General features: G+C 43.2%; 1 protein-coding gene across 1 annotated transcript; it reads right to left on the bottom strand.

The window, feature by feature from the left end:
- LOC131227309 (subtilisin-like protease SBT3) lies at positions 1 to 2,388 on the bottom strand. The gene has a single exon (XM_058223084.1). The coding sequence runs from the start codon at positions 2,320 to 2,322 to the stop codon at positions 1 to 3; it is 2,322 nt and encodes a 773-aa protein (XP_058079067.1). The 5' UTR covers positions 2,323 to 2,388.
- Between the last annotated feature and the right edge of the window lie 17,811 nt (positions 2,389 to 20,199).

Raw genomic sequence — 20,199 nt, 5'->3', positions numbered from 1 at the left:
TTAATGGTGTGAATCAGAAATAGCTACTACTGGACTGGACACAACATGGTTTTGTTCATCAACCCATTTGAGATAACCATAAACCACAGGACCATTACTCCATGCTTCTTTGTCAACCTCTACACTCACTACAAACCCTTGCTTCTGTTTCTTACTGTTGAATGTGAGTGTTTCCGGATCTGTTCGGATTCTCATTCCATAGGGGAAATCTATTATCGCCTTGTAAGAGGCAGTATCGCCTCCCACATTGGTCACGATTCTGCTGAAATTCTGAACTGTTGGATAGGTAGTTTCATTTGAGAAGACTGCGATAAAGGATGGGTAGTTGAGATTGGTAGGGGTGTTAGGACAGCTCCAATCCGTCCGTCTGATGATGGCGGCCATCTGGGTCTTGTTGTATCCAAGATTGCAAAGGAAATCGATGTAGTCTTGGAAGTTCATGTCGTAAATAAGCCCGGGGTCCATCGCTTTGTTTGGGTTGATATGACCTGCACCAAAGTCCAAAGGTGTGACGAGCTGCCTGGGCCACTCATCTCCAATGGTGGAGTGAGTGTTGTCTGTGGTTGTTGCGGTGGTCATGATCGCCGAACGAATGGCTGCAGGGCTCCAGTCCTTGTATATGGCCCTCAGTAAAGCGGCCACTCCAGCTACATGGGGCGATGCCATCGATGTACCTGACACCAATGCGTAATCTGTAACCAAATAACCTGATTCCGTCTCTGCGAATGGCTTGTTCGGAACCCATGCTGCAAGCACATCTGCTCCTGGTGCAAGTATGTCTGGTTTTAGCACACTTGGGCTTACCGGGTCTGGTCCTCTTGATGAGAAAAAGGCCACTTGAGGTGCTGGCTTCACCCCAAGCTTTGTTATCTTGAACCTCAGCTCTCTCACTGTCGCATTAATTGCTTCCATGGCATATTTCCTTATCGAAGTAGCTGCGGGCTCACCTTTTAGAACAAGGCTAGGAATGTAGTAATCTTCAGGATCAAGAAACGTGCCATCCATCATGAAGATACCTGCGACCGCACCACTCCGATTGACCTCTGAAATTTGCGAGAAAATGTTAGTTTGGTTGTATACATCACAGAGAACGACTTTCCCAGCAACATCGATCGGAACCAAAGAAGCCGGCAGACATGCTGCTTTGCTTATGTTGCCTTTGCCATAGTACAAAGGCAAATTGGCAATGTATATGCTCTCAGGGTAGTAGGATGTCCCTTCTAGCGTTAGATCATTGCCCAGTGTCAGCTTTCCCTGGAAACTCCGGTCGATGGTGCCTGCGCCAATGGTCATGATCCATGGTGCACCATTGTATGTCGAATTCCTCCCTGGCCCATCATTGCCAGCCGCACATGCAACAAAGATCCCTTTCTCAATGGCTGAAAGTGCGCCCATGGCGATGACGTCCTCGTAGTATGGTGTTTGGTCGAAAGCGAGAGACAAGGACATGATATCAACACCATCGGCGATCGCCTGGTCCATGCCTGCGAGCACGTCGGTGGCCGCACTTTGTTCGCTGTCCGAAGCCCAGAGCACCTTGTACATTGCAACCCGGGCACCTGGGGCTACGCCTCGGGCTCTACCCTCAGCGTACCCAAAGTAACTGGCACCGGACACATAGGTCCCGGCTGCCGTCGACGACGTGTGGGTCCCATGTCCAAACCAGTCTCTGGTGGAGTCATAGTCGACGTCTCTGATTTTAATTCCGCCGGCTTTTAGTCCTTTGCTGAAGGATCGAGCTCCAATCAGCTTTCGATTGCACAGCGAAGGGCTAAATGCGGTCCCGTTCTCGCACTCACCCTTCCATCTATCTGGCACCGGCGACATCCCACGGTCATTAAAACTCTCGCTCTCTGGCCAAACCCCAGTGTCCATTATCCCAATGATCACATCTTGGCCGTAGGATGATGCAGGCCATATGCCAGACCGATGCCTGAGGCCCAGGTACGTAGGGGTGTGGGTGGTGAATAGCTTGCCGTAGGATTCGCCGTATGTGGCCCGGTGAGCTGGCAATTTCTCCAGCTCGGATAGCTGAGAAGGTGACAGCCTGGCGCTGAAGCCATGCATGACATGGCTGTAGGAGTAGAGCAACATTTCTTCACTCGACGTCCCTTCAGCCGACGTCAAGGATTCAAGCATGGACTGGTGCCATGACTCATGGCTGGCGAACGTATCGGGCTTGTGCGAGTGGTCCAAGTGGATGATGTACGTTTGACGTTCATCCGTGGCCCACACATCAGAAATGGGCCCTAGTAGCAGTAGTGACCACACCAATAGGTGGTGTAAGATGGTATGTGGGGAGCCTTCCATTAAAGCTTTCATGGTTTTGAGGAGAGAAGTATCATATAAATACACATCATATGTGAAGGCACCTTAGCTGGTCGTTAACTACAACCTTTGAGGGCGATTTTTCCTATGTACCCTGTTTTGATGTTATTATCTTGTGAAATGGACGTCTTATATTGTTGGAGGATATGGTTGTTGGACGAGGATCGCTCTAGAGATGAGAGTCTTAGGACACGTGCCAATGTGATCATGCGTGAACCATATCTGGGCGAGTCATCAGGTGGGGCCATATTCAACATTCCTTGTCTCGAAATCCGACCACTTGGATTATATCTGGCGGGCCACTTGTGCAAGAGGAAAATGGATGGCTCGAAAAAGAGTGATCAACATGTCTATACATGTCTGGCCCACCTGATAAGTGGGTCAACCTTAGTTCTTGGCCTAGACCAACCATCCCTAGCTAATTTAAAGATTACATACTGATTTGGATTGAACCATTTGTTTGACTGCTTCTGCTTCTTGGGTGGGCCAAAGTCCAAAATTCACATTGATCATATAATCCCAATGTTCAACTTTATATATGGGATTTGGTATATAGTGGATAGTCAGGAGGACATGACTAAAGATAGCAATGAGTTAGGTTCGATTATGGTCGGGGTCAACGCAAGCCATTTACCCTTTGACCCCACCTTATGCATCTTAAAAATCATTAAGCATGACTAGATCCATTTAAGGTTAAGTTGAACTGACCCAACCTAATTCGACCCAACTGAAGTTTAAGAATGGAATTTGACACTAAGGTTAGTTTCCTTGTAGTGACTAGAGGAATGCATAGCTTAGTTTTGATAGTGGACACATACACAAAATGTCCACCCACAGGTACCTTTCTTCTTTATTTGTTTTGAGTTTTGGGTTCGTCTAGTCAAGTAACCTGGCCCAGTACTCCAGTAGGGTTCAATCCAAGCCCCACCCATTTACTTAATGGGCCGCATTCCTAGACCGACCTACTATCCATTTAGCTAGCACAAACTGATGTAGGGCGGGTCGTGGACACTTTCAAGTCTAAGATGGACTAGAGAATGTCTGATCGGAGGTGGAGGTGATCTGGATCATTAGAACCTTAAAATAGGCATATCTCGCAAATCAAAATGAGTTATTTGACATATCATATATGATTTTGGGGTAGAGACTACATGTCATGAAAAAAGGGAGATGAATTGGTTCAAACTCGCCAGCCTGGCCAACCCGTCGGCCACCGCATTTACCACCCTCGGAATTTGGACGATGGACACATTTAGTCTACTTCTCTCCACTTCTATTCTTCGTCTTCAATACCACGAAGGCCATGGGTTTGAAGCAAGGCCCGATAACGCTGCAACCACCAAGCTGGAATCACTAACAACGACTATGTTAGAGAACCCTTGCCTAGCTGCCATCGAAATCCCATCCAACACTGCCCTCATTTCGGCCCCGAAGTTTGTCCCAAATCCATAACCTACCGAAAATGCAAAAAGAAAATTACCCCTGTGATCACGGCCCACACCTCCTCCACCTGACTGGCCTGGGTTACCTCTAGCCGCTCCGTCGACGTCAATCTTGACCCACCCCTGCGGGGGTCTTGTCCATTTCACAATCCGATGGATTGGTTGTCTTGGAGTGAGGAGATTGACACCCAGTAGACTGCACGTGAGTTGGGCCGGCAGCTTGAAGGTTTTAAGTTGCGGCAGCGAATTACCGATGAGGAGAACCCAACAGCGAACTTTAGCAATGATATTAGCCGCTTTCATATCTATGTCTTCAAATTTGGCACTATTGCGGGCCATCCAAATCTACCAGATTTTGAAGGTAGGAATGCGCCCCTTCAACAACAGAACTGATTTGGAGGGGGAAGAATTCACCCACCAGAAATTGAGCACATCAAACGTTGTAGAGGAGTTGTTGTGGTTGACGCTGAAGGCTTGCCCGAAGTGCTGCCACACCGAGCTAGCAGTCTCACTCCTAGAGAAGAGGTGGTCTATCGATTCAACGTCTGGAGACTGATTCTCAGTACAACAATGGCACCTAGAACAGAGGGGGACGCCCTTTTTTGGAATGTTTCCATCAACAGGCAATGCATTGAACAATAGTTTCAAGACGTGCAGGGATAACTTCAAAGGGAGATTTGAGTTCCAAACCCAGAATGCCCGGCGTTTAGAGTCCGCACGAGGCCTGATGGTTTCCCAAGCTTGGCCCACCTGAAACTTCCCATTATTTGTACCTTACTAGATTTTTATGTACCTATTCAACGAGGTGCAGACTCCCTCCGCTGCAACGAGATCAAAGATGTGCTGAGGAAGAAAAGCCACAACCTGGGTTGGAGAAATCCAGCCCCATGTGGTCCAATTACGTCCTTCACTTGGAGTTACTGTAGATCGAGAGGAATTGGCGAGTTCGTAGCATCTCGAAGTAAGCCCAGCCTTGTCCAGTTACAGTTCTAGAAATGTAGGTTTCCTTGCACCACTATCCACCGAGAGTGCGCGTCCACCTTGGGCAGCTCTTTGCAGACATGTTTCCATAGCGAGGAGGCCGTCCAATAGCTTGATTGCCCATCAAAGGATTATAGGTCTGCTACATATTTCGCTCTAACAAACGAGCTCCAAATGTTCTCAGTCTCACAATCTGTCACCGCCCAGGCAAGCTTCATCTTGAAGGCCTCCATGACTGATGGAAGAGTTCGCGAGTTCAACCCACCTTCCACAACCGGAAAAGCCATTCTCTCCCATGATACCTAGTGCTGCTTCTTCCTAACACCGTCGAACCCCCAGAAAAAATCAGAAAATGATTTTTGGAGACTATTTAGAACTGAGACTGATATGTCTAGTCATGCCATCAGATGCACAGTCATGCTGGATAGGACATGGTTAACTAACGTGAGTCTCCCTTCTTGTGAAAGGATCCTGCTTTTCCACCATTCAATGCACTTCTGTATTTTTTCAAACAAAGATAGAAAATAAGCCTTCTCTGGTCTCCCTTTGAAGATCGGAACTCCAAGATATGTGAATGGGGCTTCAGCTTTTCTAAAACCTAGAATTGACGCCGTATCTCTACACCTAGCATTTGTTAGCTTCTCTGAGAATGTGATTAATGGACACAATGACCCTCATATGTAACCTATGAATCCTCTGCAACCAGCATTTCCAATGCTAGTTCGGCTTGGAAGTACCGTTCAAAATTGACACAACCAATGTGGAGTCCGACTCGATCTCAATACGATGGAAGCCCATTTGCAAACAAAGGCACAGGCCATTGTAAACAGCCCGAAGCTTGGTCTTGGAGTTCGACCCCACCTTGTATCCCAAAGAGAAAGCAAAGATGAAGGAACCATTGTCCCCTTTACAAATTCCTCCACCCGAATTACTTGGGTTGCCTAAAGCGGAGCTGTCGACATTTAATTTAATCCACCCAAGACGAGCTCTTCTCCATTTCACAATCGCCAAAGAAGGACCAGTCGAGCCCCTCGAAGGAATGCCCAGATCTGCGAGCAATCTCTGATCAGCCAAAGGGGCCATGAGGAAGAATTCATACCACAATGCACTGATGCGAGCCACCATTTCACATGGGCTATAACCACCGACGACCGAGGCTTGAAGCCATCAAATTTGGCAGCATTTCTGGCGCGCCAGATCTCCGAGAGGATGGATTAGCTAGTTTGATTTTGATATAGATTGACCCTTTTGAAGAATGACAGCATGATCAACTACATCACGAAACTGATTGGTGCATGCACCCAATCTCTATTCTAAATTTAAGGTTGGTAATGGGCCGGGCTGCCTAGCCGAACCCTGATGGCGGTGTAGCCCTGTATGGTTGATCTTGGTTAGAGGGCTGGGCTTGAAAACTAGGCTTGGTGTTTCTGCTGGGTAGGAGCAAGGCCAATGGGGAATGACTCAACTGCTAGTCCAGTCCAGTTACAAGCGGGTCATTGTTATATAAAAGAACCATGTGAGAGGTCACATTGAAGATATATGTGTAGTTTAAAGGTACTTTTGGATTTCTAGTAGTATTTCTATTACCAATAGTACTTATAGGATAGAATTTATTGCAGATGAAAGGGATGATGGATTTTTATTTTTAAAGATTTAGATTATTACAATCCTTTGATCATGCCAATCTTTTTCTTATTGGGTGGGCCTTATAGGTCTAAAGCCAAGGTGGAGGACTTTTTATCCTGATCAGGGCCATGACCAACCATCCCTAGCTAATTTAAAGATTACATACTGATTTGGATTGAACCATTTGTTTGACTGCTTCTGCTTCTTGGGTGGGCCAAAGTCCAAAATTCACATTGATCATATAATCCCAATGTTCAACTTTATATATGGGATTTGGTATATAGTGGATAGTCAGGAGGACATGACTAAAGATAGCAATGAGTTAGGTTCGATTATGGTCGGGGTCAACGCAAGCCATTTACCCTTTGACCCCACCTTATGCATCTTAAAAATCATTAAGCATGACTAGATCCATTTAAGGTTAAGTTGAACTGACCCAACCTAATTCGACCCAACTGAAGTTTAAGAATGGAATTTGACACTAAGGTTAGTTTCCTTGTAGTGACTAGAGGAATGCATAGCTTAGTTTTGATAGTGGACACATACACAAAATGTCCACCCACAGGTACCTTTCTTCTTTATTTGTTTTGAGTTTTGGGTTCGTCTAGTCAAGTAACCTGGCCCAGTACTCCAGTAGGGTTCAATCCAAGCCCCACCCATTTACTTAATGGGCCGCATTCCTAGACCGACCTACTATCCATTTAGCTAGCACAAACTGATGTAGGGCGGGTCGTGGACACTTTCAAGTCTAAGATGGACTAGAGAATGTCTGATCGGAGGTGGAGGTGATCTGGATCATTAGAACCTTAAAATAGGCATATCTCGCAAATCAAAATGAGTTATTTGACATATCATATATGATTTTGGGGTAGGAGAAGCTACTTTAGCTGAACAACCCTGATATGCCACATTGCCTAAGCCAAATTTACAAGATTCCATCAGATTGACGATTGAAAACCATTTTATTTCCATTTTTACTATTTATAGTAAGTTTTAGTTCGATCATAACTTTTGATCCATTGAATTTTAGGAGTTTTGTCTAACATGAAAAGTACTTAGAAAAATTAAAAGAACAAAGTGGTTTAGCTAAATAGGACACTCACTATTTTTGGCAAAAAACAATAAGGTCTAGTAGTGTTGAGGGTCAAATATTGTATATTAGACCCCAGTTATTGCTTGGATTTACGAACGTGATACCGTTTAATGGGCCGCTTTAATCATGTTTGTGATGCAGAGTGTATTTACGAGCATGGACTGAAAATGAAGCTTAAAGCATGGATTTAACGCTCTGATGACACTAAAGGCAAGGAACCTCTCTGAAAAGTTCAGAGAAGCTCCGTGGATTCGGAGTAATTATTCCCTGAGGAACCCGGTGCTCAAACTCATCACACCCATCCTTGCGTCAATTGATATCAGAGTGAGGACTCCCCTTGGACCGATGACAAATAACAAAAGTATGAACCAAAATCTTATGGACGGTGATCTAGGGATGCGTTATCTTTAGGAAAGAATGGAAGTTTTCCATTGAGAGGTCAGTTAACCATGCATGCAAGGGTTACAGGCAACCCTCGACCATCTTGCGGATACGCTAATTCTGCCCTGAGCCCAAGGCGATACTCATCCATCCGTGGTTGTCGGCACAAACCAGATTTCAATAGATCACTACTCATGGTGAATCATATGGCTACCTCAAATGATTCAACCTCTAGGGACGATGACCTCGATGATAGTTTGCCCAACAACTAGTCCATGGAGGCGATCGTCTATATCATGCTAAAAAAGACTATTGAGGTAAGGCCGAACATCCTAATTTTAATGGCTTATTATGTATAGAAGATTTTCTTAACTGGTTAGCCGAAGTAGAATGATATTTTAATTACATGGACGTGTCCGAATATTAAAAGGTAAAATTAGTAGCGTTCAAATTAAAATCTGGTGCTTTTGCATGGTAGAAGCAATTATAACTTTCATGTGCCCGACAAAATAAGGCACCCATCTCATTATGGCTACGGATGAGATGCCTTCTTTGATCATGATTCCTCCCTAGTGATTACGAGCATGTATGGTTCCGGCAATACCAAAATTGTCGGTAGGGGAATTGAACTGTCACAAATTATGTTGAAGAATTCCAGCGATTGGCGACGTAGAATGACCTGTCAAAAACCGAATCACAGAAGGTAACATGATTCATAGGTGGGTTGCGATTGGCGATTTAGGTCCGAGTTTAAATGCACTCGGTCGGGATCGTGGATGAAGTGGTTCAATTAGTAGGTAGGGCAAAAACGCAGCTTGTGAGAGTCATGGTTGTTGCTTGTTTTTCTGATGCATGTAGTGTGATGCAGCTCTTTGTGTTGGATCCCATCATAAGGAATAATGTGGAGAGATGTTTTGTAAAGGAGCCAACCGAGGGCATAAGGTATATGATAGGGTAGTCTAAGCCAATTTTTTTTGTTGGGCTTAGGGCTAGCAAGAATCTATGGGATAGGGTATATAGCTCATTTTGTCCGAAAAAAAATGAGAGAGAAAGAAGTGATGTATTTACTGTTAGCTTGAGCTTATTTGGGGTTGCTGAATTAGCTTGGGCTTGGTTGTTCTTGTGTGGCGCGTGATTGTTGTTTGGATGAAGGGCTAGAGTTCCTTTGTCTAGGAAGCTTGTGGAATGTGTTCACTAATCAGCAGATCTGTTGCTGTGCTTTTCATCAGTTTTCTGGCTGGCGAGATTGGTTCCTTCACTGATGATGTTGGTTGGTCTAGGAAGAGGTGATAGGGTTTTCCTCCTCAGTTCAGGGGAGAGACAGTGCAACGGGTTGAAAATTCAGAGTAGTTCACTGCGCTGCTCGACTGATCATGGGTGACGATTGACCTTGACTTAAAGTCCAGTGAGGCTCGACTCAAAGTCCAGCGATCAATTGATGTATTTTCTCTGAGGTGTTCGACCAGTCGAGGGAGGTGCTCGACTAGTCGAGGACTCGGCTCGACCAGTCGAGCTTACGCAGATTTAAGTTCGGATCTTGTGTAGACTACGAAAATTTAAGGCCTTTCGCTATAAAGTGTGGAAGGGAGTTTCTTAAACTATAAATAGGGGTGCCTAGGGCTTTTTTAGAAAATGTAAGAGGATTTTCTAAAGCTTTGTAAGGGTTTGCTAAAGAGTTTAGGGCTATCAAAGGAGAGAGAGAGAGAGAGAGAGAGAGAGAGAGAGAGAGGAATCTTGTAGAAAGGAGGAGGTGATCTACTGTGCAATCAACATCTCAATGCTTCTACGTCCTCGTGATCGGTGAGATCTCTCCGTTTTTCTTTATTTTCTTATTATTTATCCACTCCTGCGTGAGTGAAGAAGGTTGTAATGTTCTACTTCATAGTAGATTGTTGATCTGGACGAGGTCTCGTGGTTTTTACCTCTTTGAGGGTTTTCTATGTAAAAATTTCTTATGCCGTGTGGTTTGTACTTTGATTTATTTCATTACTTTATTATCCCATAATTCTGGTGTTTTTGGGAGGCTAGATCCTAAGGTTTTGTACAAAGGCCCCCAACAAGAGGCTGAGATTTACTTCGGATTGGAGTGGGTTTTGTTTTGTTGGTTGGAGTGAATGTTTTTCTTTGATGCTTTTCAAAGGTTTTGGAGGCTATATGGGGGGGGGGGGGGGATTCTGTGTAGGGGATTAGTTTGCTTCCTAGATCTGCTCAAGCAAGGCGTTGGAGCGGTTTTGAGTGATTTTCGTAAAGGCCTATGCTGAGATTCTTTGTCGTAGGCCAGAGTTTTTGTGTAGGATTTCGTCTCCCCTGTTTTCAGACTTGTGGATGGATGCATTGTGTTTCGGGCCTTTCTGCTTGCAAGAGGAGCTTTGGAGACATGGAAACAACAGACATCAGATATAGAGACTCTCACTCTGGTGCCGTAGCAAGAACTACATGGAATCAAGCCAGCAGTGTTTTATAGCCCCAACAAGCAACACAAGCAAATGTGATAGGACAATTCGGAAGAGAAGACAGGACCGGTGCGACTCAATGGGATCAACTAGTCAGAACTCTGATACAAGAAACGCACAAGAACTAGATTTAGATCTGAAGCTATTGCTTCAATTGGATGGCCCACTTTAGGTGAATGTATGGTATTCTTATCTGTAGAAGTAAGTGTCCAATGAATATAAAAAAAAAATGGTTTTTATGGCCAGCAAAAAAAAAAAAAAAAAAAAAAAAAAGTGCTGGACGTAAGAAGAAGAAGAAGAAGAAAAAAAGATCGATATATTGGGCTGTCCAAGTTATCTGATGTAACTAGGAGAGCGCCAGAGCATTTCTAACTTTGAAAATTTTAAACATGCAGTTGAAATGAATATTGTGTTCAGCTTATCCCGTGTCTTTGTGCAATATTTGTGTGACTAGTGCTAAAAAGGTGCCAACTGCACATGCATGAGTATTTCTAAAACAAACACACATTCCATGCATTATCTCCTATTGTAACATATATGTATGTGTTTTCAATCAATGGATTTTTCACTCCCACAATTTTCTTTTTGGTTTATCTTATTTGATTGATTATATCTTCGGGGTTTTTTTTTCTCAATGCTGTGTTTTTGGAATTGAGTCAATTAAATATTTTTTCTAATCTTGTTTTGTATTGCATACCATACTGACTGTTTGGTCTCTTTTCATATTTCCATACGTTTTTTGTTTCAATAGGTTATCTTAACTAGGGTGATTTTATTTTATTTTATTTTTCTATTTTCTTTTTGTAATAATCAATTTTATTTATTTATTTATTATTTTTTACAGTATCAAAATCGCTAAGAATATAGTGGTTGAATGGGATGTTTTCAAAATCCTTTTTATTTTTTTATCTTTCTCGGTGAGTAATATTTTTCAAAATTTGAAGCCATTGGAAGTAATCAAAATTAATCATTTAGCTATTACAAAACTAATATTTAATATCATTACCATTTACCAATTATCCATATGATATTAATACCAATGTGAATTGTTGTAACAACATAATATGCATTCATTTAATCTCAAGCAAACTATTCCCACCACAGCACCCAAACAACACCAACACCACAAACTGCAAGGTGTTGAGCTATGAGGAAGCCTCTCGTCTATGTTGTGTGAGATGTCCATATTTAGATGAGGAGAAAATAGCTATCCATAACTATTTGGTTTGAAGGAATCGATGGATCACGCCGGGAGAGGAGATTCAGCCACGCTACCCAAAGTACATGAATGGCGAACAGTTCTTCCTTAGCGATCTAAAGGCAACGAATGGAGCCTCTTCATGGGTAATCTTGCTTTTGACATCAAGGAGGACGATCTCCACAAACAGTTCGGTTAGTTTGGGGATATCAATGACATTTACATCCCTTCCTTTGCTCGATCTAGAAGAAAGAAGGGATACACTTTTGTGCGATTCCGGAACAGGGGGGGAAATGCTCAACGATCACTTCATTGGTAGGCGCCGAATGGTCGTTAATGATGCCTCTTAGAGAACGGCTCCCAACAACCCCTCCATTGGCCCCCAAAACCCTAGACCTAAGCCTGCTCTAGACCCTCCTTCTGACCTTCCACCTCTCTCCTCTAACACCGCAGGTCGGATCCCTACCCAAGCCACCCCTAATGACCTCAACCACATGTCCTATGCGGATGTTCTACATCTTCCCAATCCTCCAGCCACCAACTCCTCCATTATTGTTCCCAAATGGATATCTGACAAGGGTAGGGCGGATATGGCCAATGCCATCGTGGGAGAGGTTCACAGTCCAATAAATGCTTCCAACAGCTTGATAGACATTTTGAAATCTTCCCCCTTCAAATCTTCAAACCCTCAGATTCACAGGATTTCTGAATATGGCTACGCGATCAGTTTCAAATCCAGAGAGGAAGTTTTAGCATTCTCAAAGGACCACCTCCTCCACTAGAAAATGAACTTCAAACACTCTAGAATATGGAGCCCAGCGATGATAACCCTAGGTATGGGAATCTGGATTCGGATTGAAGGCATTCCCTTGCATGCCTGGAGTGAACATACCATCGGACAGATTGTTGAACAGATGGGGACATTCATTAAGTTGGACAGGGGTGCTCAAGACGGAACAAATCGCTAGTTTGCCTGAGCTAAAATTATACCTCATCGAGGTGATCCACCTTTCAGGGCCTCCAAACTCCTTGTAGAAGGAAGAGCATATCATATTATAGCCTATTTCGACTGCTACTGCCATTCGAATGGGGAGATTTTGCATTCTCCAACCCAGCATACACCCCACCTAACCACTGAAGGAACAAGAGAATGGGTTGCCCGGACCTTTGGGCTAACTCACCACAGGCCACCTGAGGATGATTCCTAGCAATTCCAAGGCTATACTGATGACCAATCAGGGCTGATGGAGGATGCTCACCCTAAAGATCGTCAGCCGAGGGATAATGCTCAACCTGTTCGACAAAAGGTCTCAGAGACTACTCCAGTTTCTGATGAGAGACAGACTTGCACTAGGCATGGTGATCACCAACCGAGGGATGTTGCTCCGCCTGTTCAACCAACAGCCTCAGAGTTTATACAAGCTACAGATGAAAGACAAATTCATGCTTCCCCTCCAAGCCATCAACGACAGCCGCATCACCAACCACATCCATCCCCAAGCTTCAACCACCAGATTTTGGATCTCATTCCTCAATTACACATACCCAGTAGGATTAACCAGCCAACTGATAGAGATGTCATTCAACCGCTAGCCTAGCTCAGGGAGGCTGGCGTTTTCAATATTAGACCCTTGGATAACACTCTGCACTCCTCCCCTGTTAGCCATCCCACCATGTCCCATCCTTGTCAGCCACAACACTCTACCCCATGGAATCATCCACCCCAACAAACTCTGTAAGCTTAGGACAGGTGGCTATCTGGTATAAAAGATTTATTCAAGGACAGCCCGGAAAGACTGTTTCTCAGCCCTCCTTACCCCAATCTACCTCAAACTGCCGTTTGAAATAACTCCACCCTATGTACTCCCCCAGCCAGGACAGCCAGTGAGGAGGTGCAGGGCCAGAATGCCTCCCTAGTCAGGATAGTTAATGAGGAACTACAGGCCCAGACAGATAGAGCATTTGGCCAAGAAGAAGTTTGAAATGAACCTGTATGCAATGAAGTATATGATCCAGGAAATCAATCAAATCCAAAATCTCCTAAGGGACTAAAATTATGGGTGGATACTCAAGGCTTAACAGGTACTAACAGGCCACCCTCTTCTGATTCCAACATTGATTCTGATCAAGAGGCGAGAATCAGGAGGGAGAGCAAAAAGAAAAAGAAAAACTTGTCCAAGCTAAGCATCATTTACAGGAAGAGTCAAAGACTGAAAGGTAAACTATGCCGGGTTGAGAATAGAGGCTTTGTTTCTGATGTGTAGCATTCTTTCATGGAATGTGCGTGGGGTAGGTAATGCTTAGACTACCCGTTTTTTGAAAAGGCTGGCTACGAAACACAATGTGGCTCTCCTTTTGTTACAAGAACCGATGATCAGAGTCTCGGCGTGCCCTGGTGGCTTCCAGACTGGGTTTCTCCTCCCATATTGCTAAGAATATGGGGGCTAACTAGATTTGGATCCTGGCATCGGACATCTCTAGCTCCAAACCATCCGGATCAGCCCCTAATCCATAATATTCTCTGCCCAATCAGATATCTTCCCCCAACCAATCACTGTCACCGCTGTTTATGCTAACTATGACAGAGAAAGCAGGAAGCAGCTCTGGCATGAGCTGAGAGACATTTCTAGATTGACATCTGACCAGTGGCTAGTCAGTGGTGATTTTAACACCACGACCAGTCTGGATGATCGTATTGGTGGGACACCTTAGATGACGGGAGCTATGCGAGAATTCCAAGATGCAATCAATGATTCAGGCCTAATTGGGCGCAAGTTTTTTAGGCCGCCATTTACTTAGAGCAACAATAGAGCTGGCAGAAGTCGCAGATGGGCCAAGTTGGATCGCGTGTTTATCAATTCTGATTAGCTATCTCTGTTCCCGGGCTTTCAAGTCCACCATCTACTGAGGATCCATTCCGATCACTCGCCACTTCTACTCACTTTCCAGGGAGCAGTTGTTGAACTCCCATGCCCTTTTCGTTTTCAACGAATGTGGACGACTCATGATGAGTTCAGGAATGTGGTTGCTAAAAGCTGGAAATCTGAGATCACAGCCTCTCCTATGTTCAAGCTCTCCATCAAAATGAAGATTTTGAAGAATACATTGAGAAAATGGAACCATGAAGTGTTTGGCAATGTTTTCAGAAATGTCCAAGCGGCTGAGAAGGAATTTACTAGAGCCGATCTTTGCTTTCTCAACTTCATGACAAATGCGGACTCCTACTCTTTACAGTAAGCCCAGGCTAACCTGAAACGTGCTAATTTGCAAGAGGAGATCTATTGGAAGCAAAATTCCTGGAATACCTGGCTGTCTGAGGGAGATAGGAATACTCGATTTTTCCACAATTCTGTCTTGGATAAGTGGAGACGTCTGACTCTCCATAGTATGAAGACTTCTTCTGGGAAGATGCTTGAAACGAATGACGATATGGGTGAAGAAACTGTCCGTTACTTCTAGCTCTTGTTCTCTTTGGAAGGAAGCAAATCTAAAGGCGACATCCTCAACTGCATCTCGAAGCTAGTGACCCGGCCCCCAAATGAATCAAAGCCTTATGAGGCCCCTAACTCTGGAAGAAGTTAAGGAAGCGGCAACCTCCATTCCGTTGGACAATGTCCTTGGGCCGGATGGGTTTGGAGGTGTGTTTTACACTTCCTGTTGGGATCTGATTGGCCCGGATCTCTTTGAGGCTGCAAAAGATTTCCTTCTTGGTGGCCACATTCCTAAGAGCTTTCAATGCACTCACATTTGCCTGATTCCTAAAAAATGAAACCTGGAATACGTTACAAATTTTAGGCCTATCAATCTCTGCAATTGTATTATGAAGATTTTTTCCAAGATCATGGTAGCTAGGCTTGCTCCTATCCTCCCCGTCTTGATCTCCAATGAACAGGGTGCCTTCGTTAAGGACAGATCCATTGTGGACAACATTTCAATAGCCAGGGAAATGATTCACGACATTGATCGGAAAGTTTTTGGAGGTAACATGATAATAAAACTCGACATGGAAAAGGCCCATGATCGCCTGGAATGGCATTAATAATGTAGGTTTTGGACAGATTTGGGTTCAGCCCCCTATGGACAGCCTAACTCCAAAGATGTTGGAGAGATGTTTGGTTCTCTATTCTCATCAACAGATGGAGTTATGGTTTCTTCCAAGCTAGTAGAGGTCTCCCTCAGGGAGATCCGTTATCCCCAACCATATTTATTCTTGCAACTGATGTATTCAGCCGGTCCATCTCAAATCTCTTCTCATCGGGCCGATGTCAGCCATTCAAGCTCCCCAACAACTGCCTCTCTATTTCCCACCTTTTTTATGCTAATGATGCGATTCTTTTCTTGAATGGCAGGCTCTCTAATATGCGGATCCTCCTCCATCTAATTCGCCAATACGAGAATGCTTCAGGTCAATGGGTGAATGCTTCCAAAACTTCATTCCTATTGCCCACGAAAACGTCTAGGAACAAAGCTCAGAGAATCAGCACCCTCATAGGTTTTAGCCAAACCCTTCTTCCCATGATGTATTTGGGGATTCCTCTCACCAAAAGCAGAATCTCTAGCCTGCTTCTACAGCCGATTGTGCATAAGATTACATGTAAGATTGATGGCTGGAAGGCAAATCTTCTCAATCCAGCTGCAAAACAGGTCCTCATTAAGCATGTTCTAACCAGCATTCCCATCCATTTGCTATCTGCCATCAACATTCCTAAGCTCGTCTGCAAATCCTTGGAAAAGGCATTTGCAAATTTCTTCTGAGGAACCTCAGAGAAGGGAAACAAAAGACATTGGGTCAAATGGGCTAAAATCTGCTTGCCTCTCCAAGAAGGAGGCCTTAGAATTAGAAGCTTAGAAGATGTCATGCAGGCTTTCAGAATCAAAATGGGATAAAATCTGCTTAAAGGAAAATCTCTATGGGCTCGCTTCATGACAACCAAATATTTTTCGAAACTTATTTCCAATCACGGAAGGGTTGGCTCCATCACTTCCCCTAGTTGGAAGGAACTTCTCCATGCGTTGCCTTTTGCTCTTCATCACTCAAGATGGTTGATTGATGAGGGAAATGTCGACTTTTGGAATCAAAATTGGACAGGCAAGGGAATTTTGGTAGGTGTCGTAGTGAGCTCGATCCCTCCTCATTTACAAGGGCCAAAGTTAGTGACTTTAACTCTTTAGGCGGTAGATGGAATCTTTCTGAAATTTAAAATATTATTTCCCCCTCAGCCATGTAGACCATATCAGCCACTGAAGTTGGCCTTTCCAATCAAGAAGATAGATTCATTTGGAATTTAACCCCGAAGGGATCCTTCACCCTAAAATCCTCTTAAAACGTCATCAGGCAGCAATACCCAAAGACCACATGGTCTAGATGGATATGGAACCATTTTCTCCCTGCTAAGATTGCTATTTTCAGCTGAAAAACTGCTCACGTGGCCGTCCCTGTTGACGTTGCGATCCAAAAATGTAGGATTCCTTTCATTTCCCACTGCGAATGCTGCTTCCCTTTAACAGTCGCTGCCGCGTCCCTTTAGGACTCTCTAGGATCCGCCCGTCCTCAGCAGAACAGGGGTCAGCAACCCAGGCCATCATCGTTGCCTTATCATCATGCTGAGGAGACGTTGGACCATCTGCTCAACCTAGGCAGCATTGTTTCTCTGGTATGGGCCCATTTCATCGCCCTCTTTGACATCTCACTCCTCCTCAACGCCACCATTCTTCAGCAAATTCAGCAGTGGTCTGCTTTAGCTAGCGAGAAGTCCAGGATCAGGATGCTAACTGGTTTCCTCCCTTGTTTCATAATTTGGGAGTTGTGGAATGATCGGAATGCAGCCTGTTTTGAGGGCCAAAAAATGTCTGCCTCTTCTATCATCTACAAAGTTTCTTGTTGGCTGCGTGAGATTGGGTCCCTCATCCCAGCCACGAACAGCAATTCCCTGGCTGAGCACCTTATCGCTCAACTGTTAAGGCTCCCCTCCCTCTCCAACTCCCCTATATCTATGCCCTCCATTATTCGATGGACAAAGCCGCCAACGCTTTGGCTGAAACTAAACACCGATGGGTCCTCGAGAGGCAACCTAGGTGAAAGTGGTGGAGGTGGTGTTTGCCGGGACCATCTTAGCCGACTCGTCTTTACCTTTCACAATTACTACGGTATCTCTACGAACACTAAGGCCGAAGTTAGGGCCATGCTGGATGGCCTCAACATTTGCTCCAACCTGGGACTTATGAATATCATTCTCGAAATTGACTCTAAAGTCATTGTTGATGATTTGAGAGAGACTGACTTCTCCAATCTTTGGAAAATCTGGTATACATTTGGGGAAATTAGAGATAAATCCCGGGACCTTAACCTGGTGATCAACCATACTTTCAGAGAAGGGAATCCAATGCCAATGCTCTAACTCGCACCGCCAGTGAAGGGTGTCCAAACAAAATTTTCTTCCATCACGCTCCTCTCCCGAGGCCAGTCAGAGGGGCTTTAGTGTTAGATAATGCAGGTCTTGGAGCCCTCAGGTGCCACTGACTGTTTTTGCTGGTTTGCCTTTCTGTTGTCCTCTTGTGCAACTCCTCTCTTCTCCTTCTCTGTTGTTTTTGTTGTGTTCCCTTTCAACCCTGTTTTTCTTTTCTGTACTGAGGTATATGACGGGAGAGGCTGCCTTCCTTTTTGTGGGGCCCTCCTAAATGTCTGTAAATTCAGCTGATCAATGAATTTCCTAGGCTTCGGCCTTTAAAAAAAAATAAAATCTCAAGCAAACTTTATTTGTTATACTCTTTGACTAGATAACAACAAAAGGTTGAGTCTAATGATACATTTATATCTTCAACAAAAATATGCATATCTAAAATGTAACCAATTCCGTGTATTTTCTTTACATAAATAATGGTGAAAGATGTGTACAATTTTAAATTTATGTTATATGATACATATAGAAAAGGAATAAATATAAAACTTCTATTCTTCTTCTTCTTCTTCTTCTTCTTTTTTTTTTCATTTTAACAATAACCCACTCTAAGATCTTTTCCATATTATCATTTTATCTCCGACACTTAATCATATACATCCATGAAAGATTTACTTAAAAAATAGAGCGTCAAGTCTCTAAATAGGCACTAGGCACCACATGATCAACCATTTGCATATGAACTATAAGAAAATATACTGTTACCCGTGGCTACAACCGTCAGTAAATTAAGGTCCCAAAAACCACCGGCAAAGCCTTTGTCGGCAACTAGATACACGTAAAAAAATGAGGCATCGGTAATTCATTTACTGGCGCCCACCAAGCTTTCCCGTCGGTTTTGCTAACTGGCACTATGGGAGAGCTTTACTAGTAGTCAACATCCTTTACGGGCGGTAAGCAGCCTTTACCGGCGCTTCTTTTGACTGTCATTATAGCCTGAAAAAGCTTCGTTAAAGGTATTCTTAAGCATCGAGGAAAGCCTAACAAGTACCTGAAAAAGTCCTGTAAGCACCGGTAAGTGTATGCCGAACCACCACTAAAGTTCTACCAAACCACTATAATGGTGTGCTAAAGTGCCAGTACAGATCACTGGTAAAAATGTTTTTTATTTTTATTTTTATTTTATATATATATATATATATATATATATATATATATATATATATATACACATCTATATATAATGCATTTGGTTATTTATATTTGATTTAAAATCTGTATTTTTTCTGTATATTTGAAATCTAAAAAATGTTGCATAACATAGTTAAAAATGAATATTAAAATAATATTTACAATAATAAGTTAAATGGTTTCAAATACATTAAAAAAATCCATCGATCCAGCTCCCATTCGCCCTTGCCTCCAACTGGCAAAACAAAAAAAAAAAAAAAAAAAAAAACTATCTATAGATATTAAATTAACTAACGAAGATAATCATGTGTACATGTTCCAATCCATCTCACTTCCCAAATCATAAGTTTTAATAATTTCTATTTGAATGTGAGTAGAAATAAAATCATTTTAGAGAGAAATTTGATATTTTAATAATATAAGTGTTGATGCTTTGACAACATTTGTATTTTACTTTACTTTTACTTATCTTTTATACTTAGATCAACTCGTTTGGTCTCGAGTCAAGTCAGGATAGAGGGGAACCTATGCACAGATTAGGTACCAAATAGGACATCTTGACTTAACGTATTTTGGTGATTGCCTATGTGGATTAAACAATGCTGGAAAACACCGAACCCGAAAGGGTTCGATCATCAAAGACACCATTCTAATTAGCCTCCGAATAAAAAGTGAGCTACTGAAAGAAAGAGAGAATATATATAACTGAAGAAGTGTGTAAGATGGTCTATCTAAATGCCAACACATGTTCTGCACATGATCCAAGCCACTCCCAGGTGGGTCCTGCTATGTTCCATGGCCCAAAAAACAGGATGATTTCTCATCATATGGACTATAGTATTTAGAAACAAATGGATGGCTTGGAGAAAGTCAACCAAGTTATCTTTTCTATCTAATCCATTTTCATAAAATATAACCCACTTGATCATCTGTGGACCAACCTATTTTTATCTAAGGATAGCTTGTATCATGAACTGTAAGATAAATTTAAAAGAGATAAACAAAACGACAATATATGATATGAAAATAGAAAAGAATGTATACCCATATCTTTCTTAATTTTGCCGCATTAATAAACGCCTCATCCTTCGTTCGCAATAAGGAAGAA

Source organism: Magnolia sinica, chromosome 2 (assembly GCF_029962835.1).
Source record: "Magnolia sinica isolate HGM2019 chromosome 2, MsV1, whole genome shotgun sequence".
NCBI lineage: Eukaryota > Viridiplantae > Streptophyta > Magnoliopsida > Magnoliales > Magnoliaceae > Magnolia > Magnolia sinica.
The sequence above is the reverse complement of the archived record's forward strand: the minus strand, read 5'-3'. Positions and strand labels throughout refer to the sequence as shown.